The sequence below is a fragment of the Drosophila innubila genome (assembly GCF_004354385.1).
Source record: "Drosophila innubila isolate TH190305 chromosome 3L unlocalized genomic scaffold, UK_Dinn_1.0 0_D_3L, whole genome shotgun sequence".
In the NCBI taxonomy this organism is placed as follows: Eukaryota; Metazoa; Arthropoda; class Insecta; order Diptera; family Drosophilidae; genus Drosophila; species Drosophila innubila.
The window spans coordinates 658186-681345 of record NW_022995376.1 but is presented as its reverse complement, the minus strand read 5'-3'; the positions used below and the strand labels follow the sequence as shown (position 1 = coordinate 681345).

General features: G+C 31.4%; 1 protein-coding gene across 5 annotated transcripts in view; it reads left to right on the top strand.

The window, feature by feature from the left end:
• Positions 1-13746: 13746 nt before the first annotated feature.
• Positions 13747-23160, top strand: part of LOC117787198 (hepatic leukemia factor) — a 55596-nt gene continuing 46182 nt past the window's right edge. For 2 of the 5 annotated variants that reach the window (XM_034625660.1, XM_034625659.1), the window contains exon 1: positions 13747-14171. In XM_034625660.1, coding sequence (XP_034481551.1) covers positions 14069-14171 — 103 coding nt within the window. In that variant the 5' untranslated portion in view covers positions 13747-14068. The remainder of the gene's footprint in view (positions 14172-23160) is intronic. The other 3 variants (XM_034625662.1, XM_034625658.1, XM_034625661.1) reach the window with 3 other exon arrangements.

Below are 23160 nucleotides of genomic sequence, written 5' to 3'. Positions count from 1 at the left end.
TGTATATACACAAACATACTTACTACTATATTTATAAACTTGCTAATTTGCTTTTCATTAAAATATGAGTTTAAAGAAATGTTTAATGATTAACGAACATTGAAAGTATCAGCTATTTTATGTCTTATTTGAAAAGACATATACAATTCAAAATTCCAATATAAATTTATAAATTTCAAAACCGACAAAATTAACACCCACCCATTATATTTATATTTTATAAAATCTTCTTCTACACATCTTAAACAGCGCAAGATAAGCAAAAAAAATGCTTTTTATGTCGATACATTTTTTTGAAAGACTTGAAAATACGTATACAATTATGTGAATCAAACTATATTATCGTTTAAATTGTATAATAGTGTTGTTTTCGAAATAGATGATCAAGGTTCTAAGCCAAATTTTAAATATTTTTAAACTGTATATTTTTTTGTTTATGTTTTGTTTATTTATGTTGCGATTTGCACCACTGTGCACTGCGCCACTCGCAAGCGCCAGCAAAAGTTTAATTGAAAAGCCAACTTTAATAACCACGTGGTGTGCGATTCTGTTGTTGTTGTCGTTGCTATTGTTGTTGTTATTGTTGTTGTTGTTTATGTGGTGCACTTTCAATTGTTTCTTGAGCACTTGTACTTTAGTTCAACGCGAAACACAGACGCAGACGTCGACGTCGACGCGAGCAGCGATGTAGACAGCGTTTGCGGCAGCGCTGCTTAGTGTTCGTTTCATATTTTGTTCTGCTTCTTGTTGTGTTTGTGGTGTCGCACACTTGTTATTGTTGTTGTTGTTGCCACTGGAGCAGCCAAGTGTCAGCAGATGATGAAAAATGTGCCACTGGAGAGGACCGCACGTTTTTTGATGTATTGATGGGCAAGAGAAGAGTAAAAGAGAGGGTGAGAGAGAGAGAGTGAATCGTGCTGAAGAGCGTCGCTGCATTGGCCCCTAGGACTCCAATTCATATCTGTATTCGTGTGTGTGTTGAGCAGTGCTGCCAGAACAGCCTTTTCCCGTCAAAATAGGCTATTTTTATTTAAAAAAAAAAAACTCAAACCCAGGCAACAGTAGAATTCTTGAAGTATTGCTGCATGTATTAATAACAGGACCTTAAGTAAAGAAACCTTATTTTTTTCTTAATCAAGTTAAATTGTATTAAAGAGTTATAGTCAAATTTTACATTATTATTTTAGTATTTTACGTCAAAATATCTCTAAAATTGTTATCAAACTACTTAACAAAGCATTGAAAAAGCGGTTTTAATTTAAAAAAAAAACCAACAAATCATTTTTATTTTAATTTGTATCTTTGAAATATTGGGAGCCTTTTGGTCTATGGCTGCACACTTACCATAGAGATGATATTGATTATTACTGAAAGTGAATAAAAAAAATATGTATTTAAAATTTTAATTATCATATTTGCATATTTGCATAAATAAAATGGATGCACAAGTAAAAAAATGTTTAAAAAAAATAAAATATCCTCCTTTTTTTATAATTGTAAGAAAATAGATGGCAACACTGTACTGCTGGTGTTGAGTGGGTGTGAAAGGTGAGAATGGCGTGTCAATGCTGACAGTTTCTGGGTATGACTATGCGATACATTTTCCCAACTGAATTTTCCCATATTTTCCTTCCTTCAAATATATATATTTATTTTTTCTCTATTGCTTTGCTTTGAACTCTTGTAACTGACACTTTGCCGGGGTCTCATTTCTGTTTTTTTTTTATTTTGAATTGGTTTCCATTGCGTTTGCTACTTTAAGTGATCCATCACAATGTAAGCCCATGTCCAGCATTAGTTTTTCCCTCCTCTACCTCTACCTCTACCCCTTCCCCTCTCCTTCATCATACACCAAGCATTTCCCCTTCCATCATTTACCTCATTTGCTTTGTAATCTGTTTGCTATAATTGACAGTTTTAGCCGTCGCTTTGTTGTTTGCCTTCGTCATTGTTTTGTCAGACAGTAAATTGAAAAATTCTAGTGATTTTTCGACACAAAGGCACGAATGTTAAATCTATGTATTATTTATTAATATAGCAGCAACAAAATTTGTTCAATGAATTTAACTTTATGCGTAACAAAATGTTTAGTTCAAGGTCAACGACGAAGAATTTCAAGATATAATATTGAAAATTTGAAAACATACATAAAAAAGGAAAACAAGAATTTGAAAATATAAATGAAGAAAATGGGATTAAAAATTTTAAAGTTAATTAGAAAACTAACATTGGAATATTAGAAAAATTCAAATGAAAAAAAAAAAAATACAAAAATACAAAATCTGAAAAAAAAAAAAATAGTTTGATTTACGTGATTTGTATTATAATATTTTCAAACATATTATTCTTACTATGGTTAAGTTACAAAAATGTCTATTCTTAAAAAGGAACCTTCAAAAATCAAATAAAACGCTTGGGGACATTTTTATTATTATGCTAAATCAAGGATTGTTTAATCAAACTAGCTTAAGAATCCAATAAAGATTTATTTTTTTCTACACATATTAAAAACATTATATTTTTTTTATCATTTTGTACTTTGATATTTTAAAATATTTATTGTTATTTAAACTTTCTAATTAATACTTATTTTTTGATTCTGATTTTTGTATATTTTTTAAGCTTTTTTTTTGTTTTTTTTTTGAGATTTTTTATATTTTACAAAAATATTTGAAAATCTTATAGCTTGACAAGAAACCATTTATGTGGGCAGTGCCACGCCCCATTTCTAGCATGCGCGTCACACGAAAAATCGTAATTGAATTTACACTTGAAAAGACAAAAACAAATACAAATTTAAATACAAATATAAATAGTACAGAAAAGATATGAATTCTGTTTGTCATTTGATAAAGATACAAACCGAAAAAAAATTAATTCAATTAACGGCAGCAGTAATAAAAAAAAAACAGGCAAGAGCGATTGCCTTTTAACTGGCCAAGGTAAAAAGAGAGACAGAGAGAGTGTAAGAAGGAGAGGGCGAATCGAACTAAAAGCTCAATCAAATTCGCGTGTTTTTATTATTTTAGTTTTTATTATTATTTTCAGGTTTCCCGCAGCTTTGAGGTCAATAAAAACGCAGCCAGTGCGGCGACTGTGTAGGTGTGTGTTGGTTAACTGTGTGCGTGCGCTCTTTAAGGGCACTTCCTGCCATTCCCAACACCCTTCCTCCCTCCCCCCGCCCACCACAACCCTCTACAGCTGTCCTTGCCACACACTGTCCAAAGACAAGCTGAAGTTAATAAATGATCGGCACTCAAAGGGGGAGTTCAAGTGGGAGGAAGTGTGAGGAGGGGAGTGGAGGTGATAGGTAGCAGTGGAACGAAAGGATACACTGAGAAAAAATATACGGGATTTCGGAATCAAATTAATATTTAATCATGTACAAAAAATGATAATCTTGGATAATCTTAAATTGTGTGCAACATATGTAGGTCAAGTACACTGATAAAAAATTAATTATCAAAATAAAATTTGTATTTTAAATTTTTAACTATTACTTAACGTCGACTAAAAACAGCCAACAGAGAGTAAAAGTATTTAATAAGGGTTTAAGTAACAAAATTCAAATTGATGTAAAATAAACATTTTATTTATAATATAAAAACTTTAAATGAAAAGATAAAAGAATTTAAGTAAAGGTTTAATGAAAAAATTTAATCATTCATAAAATGTAATGCTGGATCTATTTTTGTTTGCAAGGATTTATCATTTATATTGATTTTTAGAAAGTTTTTTTTTTATCAGTGTAAGAGTTTTAATTTTGCGTAAAAAAATATTTATTTGGGTTCTATGGGAATATTTTTTTACTTGAATGAAATATTCTGATATTTTTGGACTATTAAAAAAAAAAATAATTGCAGACAACTACATTGTTCTTATAGTTTTAAATTAACAATTGTATCAATAATACCTGTTTAACAAAAACACGTGCTATATTCCAGAAATTAATATTTTGAATTTAGAATGATTTTTTCCTGTGTACCAAGTTACTCGTGCTTCTTTTTCTTTGTCGTTTTGTTTGACAGCCTAAGTCGTGCGTGTTTGTTTGTCTTTATTCTTTATTTTTTACTGTGCACATCACGTGCACTTTGTGTGTGTGTGTGTGTCTATCTGGGTATGTGTGTATTTATTTGTATTTTTTTGTGTTTGCATTTGTTGTTATTGCACTGCAGTTTGTAATATCAATATTGTTGTTGTTGTTGCTCCAAAGTTTTCGTTGTAAAAATATTTTTGGCCTTTGGCTTTGTAAGGAAATTGGAAATTGGATTTGTATGCATTGTAATCAATGGCATTTTGAGTGGAAAAGCGTGCAGTGATAAGGGGAGTGGAAAACTGACAGGAAATGATTTAAGCACATTTCAGGAAAATACTACAAAATATCTTTTACTGAGCGACAAATAAAAAAGCACAAAAAATAACATGAATTCTTTAGAGACACAATGATAATACTTTCGTATTTTGTAATTTTATTAAACTTTTTCGCTCTGTGTTGTTTGGCAGAGACTGTACAATGTATATAAAAATAAATACTCAAAAATACAATTTATTTTAATTTTTTTTGAATAAATTAACTAAACTCTGATATTAAATGTAAGTTAAAATAATTTTTTTTTTAATGAAAAAAAGAATATATATTTGTATGATAAATTCTTAATTATAAATTAACACTTTTTCAGAATTTTTTTTTTTTATTTCGACAAATTGGTATTTATTTTTTTTTAATAATAAGACTGTATAAGAAAGAAATCCGCATTAGTAAAAAATAATTACATTTTCAAATGAGCATATAAATTGTATATCAAATAATGATCAAAAAGATATTCCGCCTGTTAATAGTTTAAGTTTTGCCAGAGTTATGATTTTTTATCTTGAATCTGAGATATTTCTAAGTGAAAATCGTAAAATACGATGAGTGCAGGCAATGAAGCAATTGAACAATGATTCACAATAATGGAACTACATTGACTTATTAGGCAACTGTGTAGAAATAATTGGAAAAGAACTTCAAGTACACTTATAATATTAAATAAGATTCATAAATTCTCTGATATACATAGTGAGAAAAAATGAAAACTACAAATCTCGTAGTTTGGTGTTATTAATTCATTAGAGTAATGCTAATTAATTGCTGCAACACGAACTAAACACGAATATTTAGTAGCTGATCGATCTGATAGAGAAGTGCTCTCATTTGCATTTGTATATGTTCTGTTACCCTCCCTCTTGAGCCCCGTAAGTCCCTCAAGCCACTATAGATCCCTACATAGAGCATATGTACTAATTCCGATTTTCATTTGTATGTTAATTTGTACAACTTGCCTCCGTTGTCGTCTTCAATTTGTTGTTGCTTTTACGTATCAATGTGCGAGATTTCAAATAGAGCAAAATGTAGTTCAGATCTTTGTGTATACAGTTGGTCAAGAATGTTTTTTAACCATATTAAATGTGCTTTTTATTTTTAAAAATATATAAATATCATAAAATTTATTAAGGAGTTCTTTGAAGTCTGAAAATCCATCAAAAATATATATTCACAAGTGTTAATTTTGGATTTTGTCAAAACACTTAATTGACTAACTGTATGTGTGTATATAGCTGATAATGGGACTGAGCTGTATGTAATCTATGTGGCAAATTAGAGAAGCAAACAGAATAACAACCGTGTTGCACAAACACAAACACAAATAGAAACATATACAATTTTTGATGAATGTGGCAAGAGTTGAGCTACCTGACAAAATTGTATCTGTAAATGTATCTTGTATATTACTCTTGATAATTAAAGTTAATTCTCTACTTAAAGAGTGTATCATGTATTATTATGTTAATGCTAGTAATAAATAAAAATAAATCAAATTGCTAAAGTTAATTTTTTAATTAAGTTTTTAGGCATCTAATTAATTAATTTAAATAATTCAACACCATTTTTAAATATTTGGTTGATGGCAGTCTATTTTTTATTTGTGTTTTTTTTTAATTTATTATTTAAATTTTACTACGAAAACTATTCAAAAAATATTAATAATTTCAAATCTGTATCTAAATATCCTACGAATATCTTCCTACTTAAAAAAAACCGCATTTGTTGAGTTTTTTAAGCTTGGAACAGCAAATTGGGACTTGTATCGGAATATTCTATATTTCCTTATAAAGCAATTAACTACTTTATAGTTCTCTAATTTTCTAATTTAAATTCCGCTTTATTTTTGAGTTTTTAAAGCAGTTTAAGAAACTTGGAACAGCATAATTTGACTTAAACTTAGCGGTAGTCAAGGCAACTTTTTTTTTGTGTTCTTTGATGATTTTGATAAGAACTCAGACAAAAAAAGAAAAGAACGCATGATGTGCGTTATAAAGGTAAACCGACAGCAAAATTAAATACAAAAAAACGAGGGAAAAAAACTTGTTTTTATTTTTATTTTGTTGTTGGTTTTTTTTATACGTTTTTTGGCTGTCATCGTCGTATGTTTATTTAGTGATATGCATGCGTGCTGGGGCTGATAAGAGTCCAATATTTGCCAGGTTGACAGACGGACGGACAAAGTGAGCTTAGCCTGTTGGAAAAAAGAATTTCTTGTAGTCGAAATTCATTTTCATTTTAATTTTTATTTGACTGCGACCAAATGCCAAAGCAAATAAATGAGTTTTTCGAGTGTGTGAGTGTTCCTTGAGAATACAACAGCAACAAAATGTTAAAGAGTAAGCAGTAGAAGAACTGTGCTGAACATTTCATTTACCAATCTCCCACAAATGCATATAGAAGATACATACTTGTACTATGTATAGTACATATATCTATTTCAAGCCCAGTAGCTAGAACATAAAAAGGGCTTATTAAATTCTCTGTCGTATGAGCAGCCAGATCTCTGGGTTTAAAACAGCTAGAGCTACTAAATTTGGTAACAATACTCCTATGTTATGTTTGTAGTTCAGGATTGTTTTAAAAAATTTTTAAGAATCACATGAATTCTTCACTTATGATATTTATTTTTTTCTTTTCCTTAAAATAAGAATCCTTTTTAGCTTAGTTTTTTTTGTAGCATTTCCTTATAAGAGGAACCCAAAAAAATCAGTATTGAGCATTATTGCTCAAGTATTATCTTTTTCATCACTTTGCGATACATTTGTAAAATAAAACGAAAATCCTGAATAATATTAAAAAAAAGTTAATCTGACGAAAACTTAAGTAATTAAGCAGCTGATACTGGGCCTCTAACCAGTCTAGCATCTCAACTATGCGTTTTTTTTTTGGGTATACACCCATCTATTTTCTATATAATATTTAAGACAACTGAATGCGTTGCTGGTTCCAACGACAAACACCCACACACCCACACACACACACACACTCGGAGACTCACACACATTTGGCTTTGTTATTCTTTTGTTGGTTCTTCTTCTCAGAGGTGACAAAAGGCAAAAGACAGAAGACAGGGGTTGTAGGGTGGGGGCATTTTGGCCCAGTCAAAAGTTGCGTCGCTTCGAGGCTCATTTATAATTTATTGCGCTTGAACACGTTTTGCCTTCCGGCTAAATAGACACATGTATATATGGTCTATATGCTGTAAGATCTGCTCAGTCTATCTGATAGATTGAAGGCAACCTTCTTTGCCCAGTCAACAATGTGTCAATGTGCCAATGTTTCAATGTTTCTGCTCCTGTTGCTTCTGGCATTTCCTAGTTGTTCATTCACAGAATGTCACATGATGACAGGCGACAGTTTTTTCTATATATTTTAAGAAAATCTTTGTTTTTTTAATTTTTGGGTACTAAGTTGTGCATATTTTGTGTTGTGCGTGTGTGTGTGTGTGTGTGTGTGGGATGATTCATAGCTGCCACAGAAATAACCGAAATGTACGAATAGATAATTTCAAGCAATACGTTTTATATTAAGTAAATCTGGTAGTTAAGCTATTTGAAGGTGGAAATCTATTTAACAGATTTCAAACTCGCATAACTTTGACAGAACTAGCTGGATTTTCAAGCGGAGTGCCATTTTGGTGATAATTTGGTCTCTAAATTGATTCTGCATATAAATATTATTAACTTTAAAAAAAAATTTTCTTTCGATTTTTTTTCCGACAAAATCATGTACTCCCCCCTTTGATTTTTTTCAAAAAATTTTTTTTTCAATTTTTTAAATACCGAGTTTTCACTTTTAAACAACTCCTGAGGCTCAAATTAGTATAAAACGACACTTTAAATTTGATTCTAAGAGGTTTAATTTTTCCATTAAAAATCATGCAAAATCTGACAAAATTTTTGACTTGTAAAATTGCTAAGTCAAAGGTTTTACTAACTTCAAACTTCCATAACTTTGTCAAAATTCAATCGATTTTCAAGCGGAATGCCATTTTGGTGATAATTTGGTCTCTAAATTGATTCTGCATATAAATATTATTAACTTTAAAAAAAAATTTACTTTCGATTTTTTTTCCGACAAAATCATGTAGTCCCCCCTTTGATTTTTTTCAAAAAATTTTTTTTTTAATTTTTTAAATACTAAGTTTTCACTTTCAAACAACTCCTGAGGCCCAAATTAGTATAAAACGACACTTTAAATTTGATTCTGAGAGGTTTCATTTTTCCTTTAAAAATCATGCGAAATCTGACAAAATTTTTGACTTGTAAAATTGCTAAGTCAAAGGTTTCACCAACTTCAAACTTCCATAACTTTGTCAAAATTCAATCGATTTTCAAGCGGAATGCCATTTTGGTGATAATTTGGTCTCTTAATTGATTCTGCATATAAATATTATTAACTTTAAAAAAAAATTTACTTTCGATTTTTTTTCCGACAAAATCATGTACTCCCCCCTTTGATTTTTTTCAAAAAATTTTTTTTAAAATTTTTTAAATACTAAGTTTTCACTTTTAAACAACTCCTGAGGCCCAAATTAGTATAAAACGACACTTTAAATTTGATTCTGAGAGGTTTCATTTTTCCGTTAAAAATCAAGCGAAATCTGACAAAATTTTTGACTTGTAAAATTGCTAAGTCAAAGGTTTCACCAACTTCAAACTTCCATAACTTTGTCAAAATTCAATCGATTTTCAAGCGGAATGTCATTTTGGTTATTATTTGGTTTCTAAATTGATTCTGCATATAAATATTAGTAACTTTAAAAAAAAATTTACTTTCGATTTTTTTTCCGACAAAATCATGTACTCCCCCCTTTGACTTTTCGGAAAACATATTTTCTTCAAAATTTTAAGTCTTTAAATTTCACTTTTAAACAACATTTGGTGCCCAAATTAGTATCAAACGACACCTTTAAATTGATTCTTCTAAAAGTGATAAGAAATTTGACTTGTAAAGTTGTGCGTCCTAAGATTTACCAGACTTTAAAACAATAAAATGCTATCATTGAATTGTATCTTTTGTATTGCTTTCTTGATTGATTTTCTATAAATATGCACAGTTTGGTTAAGCTTGTTGTTTTTCTTATCTGCAACTATGTTATTAGTGAATATATAAATAGAATATTAAATTAAAAAGCACGTTGTATTTGCAGTTATCTGATCTTCAAGTTATTAGAAAGCTAAGCTATTTATTTATCTCAAGTATCTCAAGCGAGTTTCGCTGAAATTGGAAAGTACATGTTTTTAAGATTAAAAAAGTTTAATAAAATAAAAAAGGTAAATTATTTTTAACGAACTTTGCTAATTTTGAAAATAAAAAATCCAATATGCTAATTTTTATTTTGCCAAAACATTTAGTTGACTAACTGTATATATACATATATTTTTTAAGCCTTTCATAATTTGTTGTTTTGTATATAAAACACACTGTTCATTAGCAGCTTATTAATTTCTTCCCTTGTTATTTAGCTAGTTCATTTCCCCACCCCTCTCCCTCTCTCTCTTTCTTTCAACTCTCTTCCCTCTCCTTCCCACTTTTTAAGCAGATAATTTCAAGGCGCTCTAATTGCACGCGTTTTCTCGGTACGTGAAATGCGAATTCAATTACAGCTGGCAAATTACACTAAAAACATATCTACAAGTTCGATAAATGAGGAGGAGAGCGAAGGGAAGTGGGTGGGGTAGGGTAGTGGTAGGGTAGTGGCAAAGTGAGGAGGCTGCTGTGTTTATTTATACAAATTACAGCGAAATGCAAACAACAAAAACAAAAATTCCACACATTAAAAGTTTTTAGCTATGAAAACTGAACTCACGTGAGTGCTGCTACAGCGACGTCAGCGTCAACGCCAAAGTCAACGCAAACGCTAACGCCAACGTCGCTGTCTCTGTCGCTGACAGCCGCAGCTACACAAATACAAATATGTATACAAATATTAGAAATAAATAACAAAAAAAAAAAAATAAAAATAAAGAAGCAGGCAAAAATAAAAAAAGGCGCGTATGGCAGATAAATCAGAGAAAAACCTAAAAACATTGAAATGAACAGCGAATACCGCTTGCCGCAGTGCCACACACACAGATACACGCACACAGATACAGCTACACACACACACATACACATACAACTGCAAACGTCAGCGCTGCCGTCGCATTGACGTAATAGCAAAAAAAAAAACTATAGTACGCAGAGTAAATTAAAATAACACAAATAAATAAAACGACAGCAGCGCCAACTTCTGCCGGCTGCGATCGAAGAGAGCGACTGAGAGAGTGCGATAGACTAAGAGCGTAAAGTGCTGCAGAGAGCGCTCGCAATTAAAAATATCAAATTGAACTTTGAGACGCAATGGAAAATGCCCAAAGCCCAAGAGCTTGACAAATGGGAGAGAGAGCATTAGAACAATAGAAATTTAAATTAGCAATAGCAAACAACAACAATGCGGCAGAGCGACTAAAGCTGAAGCATAGAGCAAGTGCTGCCATTTTAGCAATTTTATCAAAAGCTGAAAAAGTGTTTGAATTGCCATTAACTAGAAATCTATCAATTATTTTTTGCAACTTTAAATGCTATTTATTTAAATTTATGACTTAAAGTGTTCTAGAATTAATGTAAGCTTATACAAAAATTTAATTGTTAAAATTAACATTAATATACATATAAATAACAAATTTCTTTTGTTTATTTTTAATATGTATTAATTATTTTTGCGCATTATATTGCCAACACTGTTTAAAGCTGAGCTTTGTCATTTTGAGTTGCGCGCGCCACGACAAAGAGCAAAGTAAAAAAAAAAAATGGTTGCCAAAAATAAAAGTTCAGCACGCGGCGGCCCCATTGAGAGAGAGCGTGAGCGCGTGCGAGTTGTGGAGAGTGGGAGAGCATAAGAGTGCGAGGCGAGAGCGAGAGAGCGGGAGAGCGCGTTGGCAGCCACATGGCAGCATGGTGCTGAGCTGTAATGTAAATGTATCTGTATCTGTACCTCGTGTTGTATTTGTACGTTTTGTATGTTCGTAGTGCTCTCTAATGCTAGCTCTCTCGCTCATGCTCGCTCTCTCTCTATTGCTGGGCTGTTGTCGAGCATTTTTGTACAGCGTGTTGCCCAGTCAGAGTCAGATGAACAGTCAAAGTCGTGTGCACGCAAATAATTTATACAAAAAAAACTACAAAAACAACTTAAAAAATTGGCATAAAATATGCACAAAAATTATGCCAAAAGTTATTAAGAATTAAATGACTACTAAAATGTTTGTTTTTTAAATACATACAAAATATTTATATATATATACAATTTAATTAACAAAAAAAGCACGTGTCCAATAAGAAATTTTAAGCAAAACCCAAAAAAAATACGTTTTTTGCTTGACAACCAAAGCGGCTACAACGACAACAACAATAACAACAACAACTACAACTACTACTCTGTGTATGTGTGAGCTTGTGCACATGTGTGTATTGGTGCGGGCGCTCATAGTGCAAAAAGCAGCAACTAAAAAAACAAACAGCGAAAACGTAAAGGAAACGAAACATAACTAACACAAACACAAACACAAACACAAACATACACACACATACAACAAATCAGCTGACTCTTGCACACCCTCTCCTGCTCTTCAAATCATAAGGAACGCAAAAAAAAATCTTCTTACTCTCACTCACGTTTCAAGTGCAGCCTGCAGCCTTCTCTCAATTTGCATTCTAGCTGCAGCGACGCTCTCTCAATTTTCGGTTGTAGAGTTGGTAATTGCTTCCGCGTCCTATGCGAGAGAGAGCGAAAGCCTTAGAACTTTGAAAGCGTCAAGTGCACTGGTATTTGGATTTGTATTTGTCTAGCTGTGTATGTGTGTGTGTGTGTTTGCTTTCGCTCTTGTCACATGCGCGCTCAGTCAGCATAGACGCCAGCAGCGGCAGCGCTAATAGCAGCAACGACGTCGACGACGACGACGACACCCACTACGCACGAAGACAGCGCGACAGCGAAACAGTCGTCGTCAGGCAGCGGCAGCAGCAGCGTCAGCAGCAGCAGCAAAATTTAAACATAAATTACTAGCAACAACAACAACAACAACACGCCACGCGCTGTAACAACAACAACATCAACAACAACAGAAATTTACTTATAACAAGGACAACAGCATTAGCGTTTAAAAACGCTAGCGAAGCGCGCGCGTTTTTCTACTACTCTTTCAACGCAATTAGTGTGTGCGATTTTTAGCTGTGCGTGTGTGTGTGCGTGTCGTTGAGCTGTCAACATTTTTCATCGATTTTCGGCTGCTCATCGTGTCGGCGTCGCGTCCTGTCGTGTGCGTGTGTGTGTGTGTGAGTGAGTGTGAGTGCGCGCGTGTGTGAGTGTAAATATACTACACATTCCTCGCTCTCGATCGCTCGCTCTCTCAATTGCGCTCTCTCTCGCTCTCGCTGAGGCAAAGCTTCAAATTGTTGCTGTCTCTGTCGCACGCCGGGTTGCCAAAGAACTCCCCCACCCCCCACCCCACACGGCTCAGAAAGCTGCAGTTAACTGTTATTAAGTTTGTAAACTACATGCCATACTAGTGCTTTATAACTGTACAATAAATACCTACTACAAAAACAAACACACAAAAAATAAACAAAACAAATACCTAGCAAAAGCAAAAGCAAAGGAAAAGCAAAAGCAATTGATTTTATTTTTAGTGCAACACCAAAAATATATAAAAAAGGAATAAAGAAAATATAAGGCAAAAAATAAAGAAAAAGAAGAATATTGAAAATTAATAAAGAAAATCCTTCAATAAAAAAAGATTAAAAGATCTGCAGCAACATCAACAAAAACAACAACAACAAAGCCATGAGATATTTTACAAATTGTCAACAATAAAAAAGCGAGAAAATTAAAATAAACGGCATTTGAGAAAACGCAGGAACGAAGGAAGACAAGAAATAAAATTAGTATATAAAAATAGCGCAATTAGTTAATCCAACAACAACTAAACTAAAACTACAACTAAAACTAAATGCAACTCAACTAAATTTAACTAAACTAAAACTAAATGAAACGAAACGAAACGCAACTAAAATAAACTAAAGAAAATACCAGAAGAAACCAACTGTATTTTGTTGTTGTTATTTTTTATTAAAGCACAATTTGTTGTTGTTAACAATAATATAAGAAAAAGATATATAAATAAAACATAAAAAACCAACAAGCAAAAATTGTTGAATGAATTCGCGGTGCCTTTTTATTTATAGCGAGCAGCATAAATAATTATTATAAATATAATTAACAAACAAATATTAAATATAAATATATATAGTTTAATGAACTACATATTTAGCCAAGCAATAAAAAGAAAAAACGTTAACGTGCAATATTTAAAGTTTACATTAAATTTAGCATAGAACATTAATTTTTGTACATTGTGATTCCAAAACCAATTATTAAATATTACATAAAAAAAAAACAAAAAAAACAAAAACCAACAAAGTTAACGCCAGCAAATAAATCAAAATACAAAAGTTTTTATTTGTTGCTATTATTAATTATTGTAAGCAATATTAATAATTATTGTTGTGAGTCGGCTTTATGCCCCGTGTTGTAACAAACAAAAAAAGATACAAAAATTGTTGACAAAGCGCGCTTTTAAAAATTAACAAAAAAAGAACCTACACAAATAATTAGTTAAAATTCGTGTATAATCACAAAATTGCACACATTTTTATGAGAAAATGAGCGACAGGGAGCGATCGTCCCCAACACTGATCGAAACTGGTTTAAAAAACTTAATCGGCGGCCGTGATGGTAATTATCCACTGATCAGCGGCATAAATGGTGAGTTATTCCCCCAAACGCAGATACAATCGGTATCTATCAGATACATATCTAAGTAATAAACATGTGACTTTAAATTGAAACACAAATAAATATAAATAAACCTAACTTTGATAGAAAATAAAGGGAATATTATTTTAATCTATATTAATTGGATATTTATTTAAATATTATACTCTTTATTACTGCACTAAGTGTTCCGATACAAATCTAAATATTGAACATGAGACTGAGTTTAATAAAAATAAACATTATTCAACAAAGCATTTATGTAAAACTAAACAACCTTTTTTAATCAGTTTTTCTGGGTGTTCATACAAATATTCTTCATTTATAAGCTTCAATTATTAAAATTAATATTAGTATAATTAAACTGAGTGTTTACAGAAAATTAAGCAACAGTCATTAATCCAATTTAATAGGGTATTTTTGGATTTTAATGTATCAGAAATTATTTGACTCACCTAAATATTTGAAATACCCGCATCTTTTAGGTTGTCTAGGGTATAAATGTATTCTCGTTCCAACCAGTCTGCAAAAGTAAATCCATATTAATGGGCTTAAAAATTATAAAAAATTGCCAGAGCTTAAAGCAAAGAAAATTCCAACATGTTTGTGCCATAAATCAAATGAAAATTTCCTGAGCATGACAAAAAAAATGTTCAAAATATTCACAAATCGATATCGATAGCTGACCATGTGCTTCGATAGACTCGAATCTGATTAGTCCCATAGAATATGAGTGTATTCGTTTGTAAATATGAGTACCTGCACTTTTGGGGCCAAAGTTCGAGGAGGCGACTAATCAAATTGATAAGGTTATTAAACCATTGACAACGCCAAGGGCATTTTTAGTTTCATTTACGAGTAACAGAAACTGTTTTTGTATTTCTTTATTTATATTTTTTTATTTCGAGTATTTAGTATAGAAAAGCTAAATGACAACTGAAGGTAGTTTCAATAGCGGAAACAGCTGAGTGAGAATTATCTTAAATATAATTTTAGTTTTACTGTTGATTTCTTAGATAAATGTTGAAAATAATTTGATTATTTTGATTTTTATATAAAAATAAATGTCTACTTTTTATTATGAAATATTTGAATAGTTATTAAAGTGTTGTACTCATTGCTAAGCTATAAAATAAATGTGGAAAAATAGTTATTACTATGCAATTAAAGTTTCTGTAAGAGATTATCTCTCTTTCTCTCTATTTCTAACCCAAATGTATTTTATATGCCATTATTTTGGCATTTTAAATCAATTTAAATGGAATTAATAATGCATTTACTGTAAATGCATATTTATTTATTTAAAAAAAAGATGTATAAATTGAGCTATAATATTGAGTATTATTGCAATTTAAATGAAATTTTTTTGGGCAGACTGTACATATGTACACAGGCACAACCACTGCAACACCCACGGTCGTAACCAGAAATCAATAGCATAAAAAAAACAAAAGGCAAACGAGAAAATGACATTAAAAAAGTGTCATAATCGGTCAGCATACTGAAGAGTGTAGGGCGTAGGGGCTAGGGGAGGTGGTAGGGGTAGGGGGTTGGGTGTTGGATTTGTGATTCGTTCGTTTGACCAACTAAAGAAATTCACCCCCACCTTTCCACACTTTGTGCATTTTTCGTTTGCTTTTTGATCGTCGTCGTCTTTGACTTGTTTCATAAATCAATAAGCGGAAACCAAGCAATTGAGGGGAAACCCTCCCTCTTCCACCTGCTGACACCCTCTTAATGTTGACCAAGTTTAATTTATTGCAGCATAATTTCAAGAAAAATCGCTTATCACTTATCACATACAAGCTAAACGTTGCGTATACGCCGCGTGTTTTAACAAGTGCTTGATTACCGCATTAAAAACTTGTATAAAACACAGGCTAGTTAAATACAAATACAACACATATTGCGGCTGATAAGCCAACAGTCTACAGATACGAATGGGGGAGAAGAGCGGGCGTGGAAGAGAGAGAGGGAGAGAGAGAGAGAGGGAAGGGAGTTAGGTTGATGTGCGCGGTCAACTTGATGATTAGAAATGCTGTTAGCTGGTAAATCTTACATGAACATAGCAGATAAGATACGAGGCCAGACTAAGTTACAGTGGGATTATGTGTGGCACAGTGGCACAAAATAAATATTTATTAACTTTACAAATTAAGAATCAAAATTAATAAATTTTTTATTTTAAATTTTAACAAAGTTTCGTATTATAATCTCTATTTTAAAATACAAATTTAAATTTCATTGATAATTCTTTAATGAAAATCAACCCAAAAGACTTGTTTATTAATTTGTTAAAAAAGTCAACAAATAGTTTTGGTTTACAGCATGTATTTTGAAATATTTCTTTTAATACGTTGCCTGCTAAATTAAATTAATTTATTGCCAAGTGGCACTTAAATTAAGTATATTTTGCTTGGCAACGGAAAAATGGAAATGGCAATAAAAATGAAAATGGAAATGCAAACTGCATTTAATAGTCTCTTTTTGTGAGTGAGATTTGCGTGTCACATTTTGTTGGCTGCATGTGCATGTTAACATTGCATAAAGCAGACACAATAATAACAATAACAACAATAATAACTACAACAATTGGCACACATAAATTGGCAACCAGGCAGCCAAAAAAAAAAAGAATATTGTTTGCCATCATAAACAAAGCGGCAATCGATGAGAATCTGATGTGATGTTTTTTGCCACTTAAATTGGCTATTAACAGTTGTTGTTGTTGTTGTTGTTGCTGACGTTATTGATTGCAAATTAGTTGCTAATCATCAAATGGCACACACATCTAACTATCTGTCTATATATGTTATATATATATATAATTAATGTGGCATAATCTTCCCCCTACAACCGATAGAAGTGCAACCATAAAAATTGTCACACTGATAAGCTTAAGAATTCCAGCAAATGCAATTGACAATCTGACAAATACGATAAGAAAATAAATTGCAATTAGCCAAGTGTCACTTTTATGTACAAGTCGGAATAAAAATACAAATTATAGATACAAAGTTTTTAACGATTTTATTACCAACTTAGTGAAAAAATTATTTCTGATGCGTTGATCTGAATAAATAAATTTGAAAACAATAATTTCAAATTTGTCTCCAATTTTATATATATTTTTTTTTTGATAAAAAAATAATTAAAATTAAAATATTATTCTTATCTCTTACTCTTATCCGAATTATTATTTTTTCTTTTAATTATTTGATTTTGATTTAGTTATAACCCTTAGATATTCAATTCCTGAGTAAACGTATTTTTTTTAAGACTTGCAAGTGAAATGTTTATCTGTAATCCTTTCTCAGCAATGACACAGCCACTTTTGCAATTAAAACTTTTAATTGAAAATGTTGAAGGCATACAAAAGATACTTCAATGGCATTTACCTGTGTGAAATCTCATTGATAAATTAAACAAATGACGGCATGATGGAAATTAGCTAAGCTTATACTGAGCACATAAAACACACACAGCGAATGTGGCAAGGTGGGAGCGTCTTTTAAGTTGCAACAATGTGTGGCAAGTGTTTTATTTAATTTATAAACATTGCGTTAATTTTTAAATATAGACATTCGTAAGAAACAAGCAAAGTTAACTTGATAATATTGTAAAATATTTATGAAAAATCGTCAGAAAAATATGGGAGCGTCTTTTAAGTTGCAACAATGTGTGGCAAGTGTTTTATTTAATTTATAAATATTGCGTTAATTTTTAAATTTAAACATTCGTAAGAAACAAGCAAAGTTGACTTGATAATATTGTAAAATATTTAAATAAATCGACAGAAAAACAATTTAAAATTTAAATTTAAATATTTTTGCTATTTTAAAATCATATATTTGAATTTAATTTAGTATAAAAATACAAGGAAAATATTATTATTGTTTAAATTTAAATGAAATAAATTAAACTGAATAAACAATTAATTCTTTGAGTTTTTAAGAGTCAGTGGACCTTAACAAGGCTTAATTAGTTTATTTTACACAAATTTTTGTAGCATTATTTGAGCCATTTAAAGTTGTACGTCTGACGCTGCGTATGCGTTATTTTTGCCATATTAATTATACGAAATATACAAAGCAAAACAAAAGACGCCATCAACAAAAACCGTTGTGACAAAGTGTGAAAAATATTTTCATAATCTTAATGTTGCATGCGAGTGGGAAAAGTGGTGAAGAGGGAGGGGGGGGGGAGAGAGAGAGGGAAATTGCAATGAATTTCGTTGTGTGAATTTGTCAAGCGAAGCAAAAGCAGCTGATGCTCATTTCTCGTGTCTCAGTTTTTAGTCACAAAATGCGGTCAAACAATTTGTTTGTGCAGCTATTTTAAACATATATATATATGTGTACACACATACATAACATATATACGAGTGTCCACATTTTCATAATGTTCTGCTTGTTCGTCGTTTTGGCCAACTGACAGCAGTCGGAAAATGCCCAACAAGCGCACTGGGGAAATTGTTTAATCAATGCCGCAAACTCAAACTCTTTAAAAAGCAAACAAAACAAAACAAAAATCAACTAAAATTCAACACACAAAAAAATGCCAGCTAAGGCACTTATATACACACAGACACACACACACACAGAGAGAGAAAAGGATATGGCAAGGACGAGCACTAACAATGGCAACTTTTGTACCTGTGTGTGCCATAAACCAAAAAAAAAAATTAAATAGAAAGAAAAAGCAAAGCGTAGGCAAAAAAGAATATAAATGCAAGTAAGCTTAAGCAAAGATTGGCTACAACATACCCAGGAAATTTATTTAAAACTGATAATTAATTTACTAATTCATTTATTTATTTATTTAAAAAAAAATAATAAATCTCTCTTGAAATATATATAAAAATTATATCTTCTTGTTTATTTAATTTGTTTTTTTATTTTTGAAATAATTTATCTACGCACATAACTAAAAATGTGTAAGATATACTTGCTTTATAGTGCTTGCCACGCCTCCTTTTGTCTGTTACATAGCTTACACAAAATTTAATATGCCCCTGAGAAGGGTATTAAAAAAAAAAATCAAATTAAGGTTAAATACCACAAAGCGAGTATCACACACACACACACATATAACATATAGTTATGCCTTAAATTCAAACTAAGCCAAAGCATGCAGCAAACTTAGACCTACACACACACACACACACACACACATAGACACTCGCGCACACATACGTTTGCTGGCGGCGGCGCCTGAAAGCAGGCAATAGATTTTGGCATTTTTGCAGCTTGTTGTTATTATTGATATTGTGGTTGTTGTTGTTGTTGTAGTTAAAGGCACCGTAGGCGTTGCCGCCGGAATTGTGTTGGCAAAATGATGGACAACAACAACAGCAACAACAGCAACAACAACAATAAACCGAAGCAGCAACAACACAACAGTGGCATCGACAGGAAGTGGAAAACAGTCACGAAAGTTCTCGCACAGGAAAAAAGGGCACTAAAAATACTTAACAACAACAACAACAGCAAGAGGAACAACATAACTGTAACAGTCGCAACAACAGCAATAACAAAAACACAACAACATTTCAACATTAATAATAAAATCCATAAATGAAATAATGTTGACTTCATTTGTTTGCGCATGACGTCAAAAAGTAAGAAAAAATACGAAAAAAAAAAGTAAATGAAAAGCAAGAAAAACAAAATTTGAGGAAGCACAAAAGTGAAATAAATATAAAAATAAAATAAGAATAATAAAAATAAGGACATGCGGGAAATGCCTCAAAATCGGCATACAATGGGCCAAAATACTTTTGTTGAACTTTTGCGTCCGTCATACAACCTTTTAACCAGTGTTGCCACTACAGCTTTTTTTACGTCAAATTTTTCCCATCAAAGGCTTAATTGCGAAAATTTGGGCTTAATTTTTAGTATGTTTTGCAGACTTGTATTTTTTTCTTAGCCCAACAAAATGTGATTTTTTTATAAAAATTGTAGCATTTTTTCGATCTTCACCTCACACAATAACCAAAAAAAGATTTTTTTTAAGAACTTTGAGAAGTTATTGGCTATTATCATATACTGGATATATAGTATATTGGAATATAATACTTGGATATTATAGAAATGAAGAAAATTTCATAAACTTGAAAAACATTCATATATCTTTTCATTTATGATCTTAAATTGATTATAGTATAATTTAGTAAATTTTTTTCGTAAATTTTTTCGTTGCTTAATCAAGCTATCTTTTAGATTTTTAAGCCAGCAAAGATAGCTTTTTTTTCTTTGATTTTTGAATATCTTTCAATAAGTAAAACAACATTTTTATAAATTAAAAATAACGGATTTTTTCTATATATTTTTTTTTATTAAAGCTTTTTTTTTATTTTGTTTTGCTTTTAGCAGCTGACAACACTGCTTTCGACTCCCACACACAAACACACCCCACCCTTCTAAAGGTCTCCTTTCCTCTCTTTTTGTCTCCCTTCCTCCCGCTGCCTGACACTTTTAATGGCTGTGGCCCGGCACGAAACGACAACACAGCAAACGACACACAGACCCACATAGCACTCGGCAGTTCTCCTACCTCTCACCTACTGCTACCCCTTCCCCTTGAAGGCTTCCCCTCTGCCGCTCTCTAGTCAGTCGGGTCCGAACATGTGTTGGTTGTAAACAGGAAGCAAAACCGAAGTCGAAGCCGAAACCGAAACAGCAAACGATTCAAAGCAAGCTTTTGCCAGGCGAATTTGCTCTCGCTCTCGCTCTCACTCTCTCTCCCACACTCGCTCTCTCTCGCACATGTTGCAAATGTCAAAGTTGCAAAACCCGGAAATTCGAAGGACATGTTCGAAGACGCCCACACACACACACACACACAAACATACACGCACACACACATACAGTGACTCGGAGCATATTTGACTGACTACTGTTCAGTTTTTATTGCTTAATTTATTTCAAATACTTCAAAATAAAAATAAATTAAAATGATTTGCTTAATTATAAACAACACTTAACAAATCTGCGTTTAAATATTAATTTTGTATGGTTCCCATTTAAATATAAATTAATTTGAAGTTTGTTATATGTAAAAACAGTGGGTCGAATAAGCTGCAAGCCACTGTTCACACACACACACACACACATTTATACGAATGCCACCCACACACACAATAAGTCTACACTCGTTGTAGACATGCGCGCTCTTCCTTAAAACCCGCTCTCAAGCCGTTCTCTCTCTTGCGCTCTCTCAGCTGTAAAAAAGCTCTCGCTGCTTGAGTTTTGTTTTTGTTTTATTGATGCCGCTGCTGCTGTTGTTGCTGCTTCTTCTTCTTCTCTTGCTCGTGCTGCTGTTGTCGTAATTTTTATTGTCTTATTCTATGCCGGCAATACACACACACACACACAAACACACACACACACATGGATACTTTTTATGTTGTGTGTGCAAATGTAAGTCAACGTTAAGCGTCTTAAGACAAGTTAGCGTCCCTAGCCCGAGTTTTAAATTGACACTATGTATTAGCCTCGACCCGCTCTCCCCCTCTTCCACTATTCCCCTCTTCTCCTCTGTCAGCCTCATTTTAAAGACCCTAAAATTGTGTGTGATTTGCAGCGCGTGCTTAAATTATTAACTAACTTAGCAGCCCGATTTTTAATACACTTGCAGCGGGCATTTTAAATTTATCACAAAATGTGCATTTTTTATTTAAATTGAACAAATTAATGTTATGTTGTTTCTGCTATAATCTAAAATTTTAAAACAATTAATTTCTTAATTTATTTCAAAATTTAAATAAACATTACTTTTTGTCGACTAATTTTAGTTAACAGCTTATGAATATAAACTAAATAAATAGTGAAATAAATAAATATATAAATAGTTAATAAAATAAAAATAAAAATTATATTTCTATAAAAAACTTAATAAATAATTAAATAAATTGTATATACAATTTAAAAAAGTAAATTAATATTTACAGCATAAAATAATATATCTAAAATCAAATTTTCTATTTTGTTAAATGTCACATAAATATTTATTATTCCGAATAAAAAATATTAATTTGAAATATAATAATCTATAATAATCCTTTAATATTCATAGAAACTAAATAATGAAAATTAAATCTATATGCAAGGGAATCAAATCTTCGGAGCATACAAAAATCCTACTTTTCTCATTTTTATTTATTTAATTTTAGTTTTTTTTTAAACTAGTTGAAAATTTTGAGCTGCTCGACGCGTCACGAGTTTTACAATTTGCTTAGCATTTTGCGGCTGTTTGTCTGTGTGAGTATCTATGTGTGTGTGTGTGTTTAAGTTTCACTTTGTTTGTTTTGCAAATTTGCAGTTAGCAAGTGTTACGTTTTATTGCTATAGTGCATAAAAATGTTACAATAAGATGATGAAATTATCTTCCAGTTGAAATATAAGAGATACGTAACAGTATCGTTACACTTCAGATAGATAATGTCTTGTGGGGAGGGGGAGGTATGTACACAGTGCGTATGCGTATTCAAATATTACTCATATATGATGCTGTCATTTGCAAATAATCCTTTTATAAGCTCAAACCATTTTTGAAGGCTAAGCATACGCACTGTTGTAACTTTTATTTTCTTTTTAAATTACTAAATAAACATACTCTTAAATTAGTAAGAAAATTGTATGTTTTGCTTGAAATAGTTTTAAATTAAATATTATACATCAACTATTGTGTTAATGAATGTTTAACTAACTTTTATTCGACTGCTTTAGTTTATAAAATGAACAAATTTAGTAAAAATAAAAATAAAATAAATAAATATATTTACATTTGTGTTATATAATTGTGTTTAATAAAGTTGATTACTCAAACCTAGCATCCGAGTTAATTTAGAATGTCAAATAAGATGTTAAATAAGTACAATTAAGTAACAAAATTAAATAATATATTTGCACTCTTTGTTGCGCGTCATTGTTGAGTGCCTATTACTGAATATAAATAATAATAAAAATACGTTTTGGCG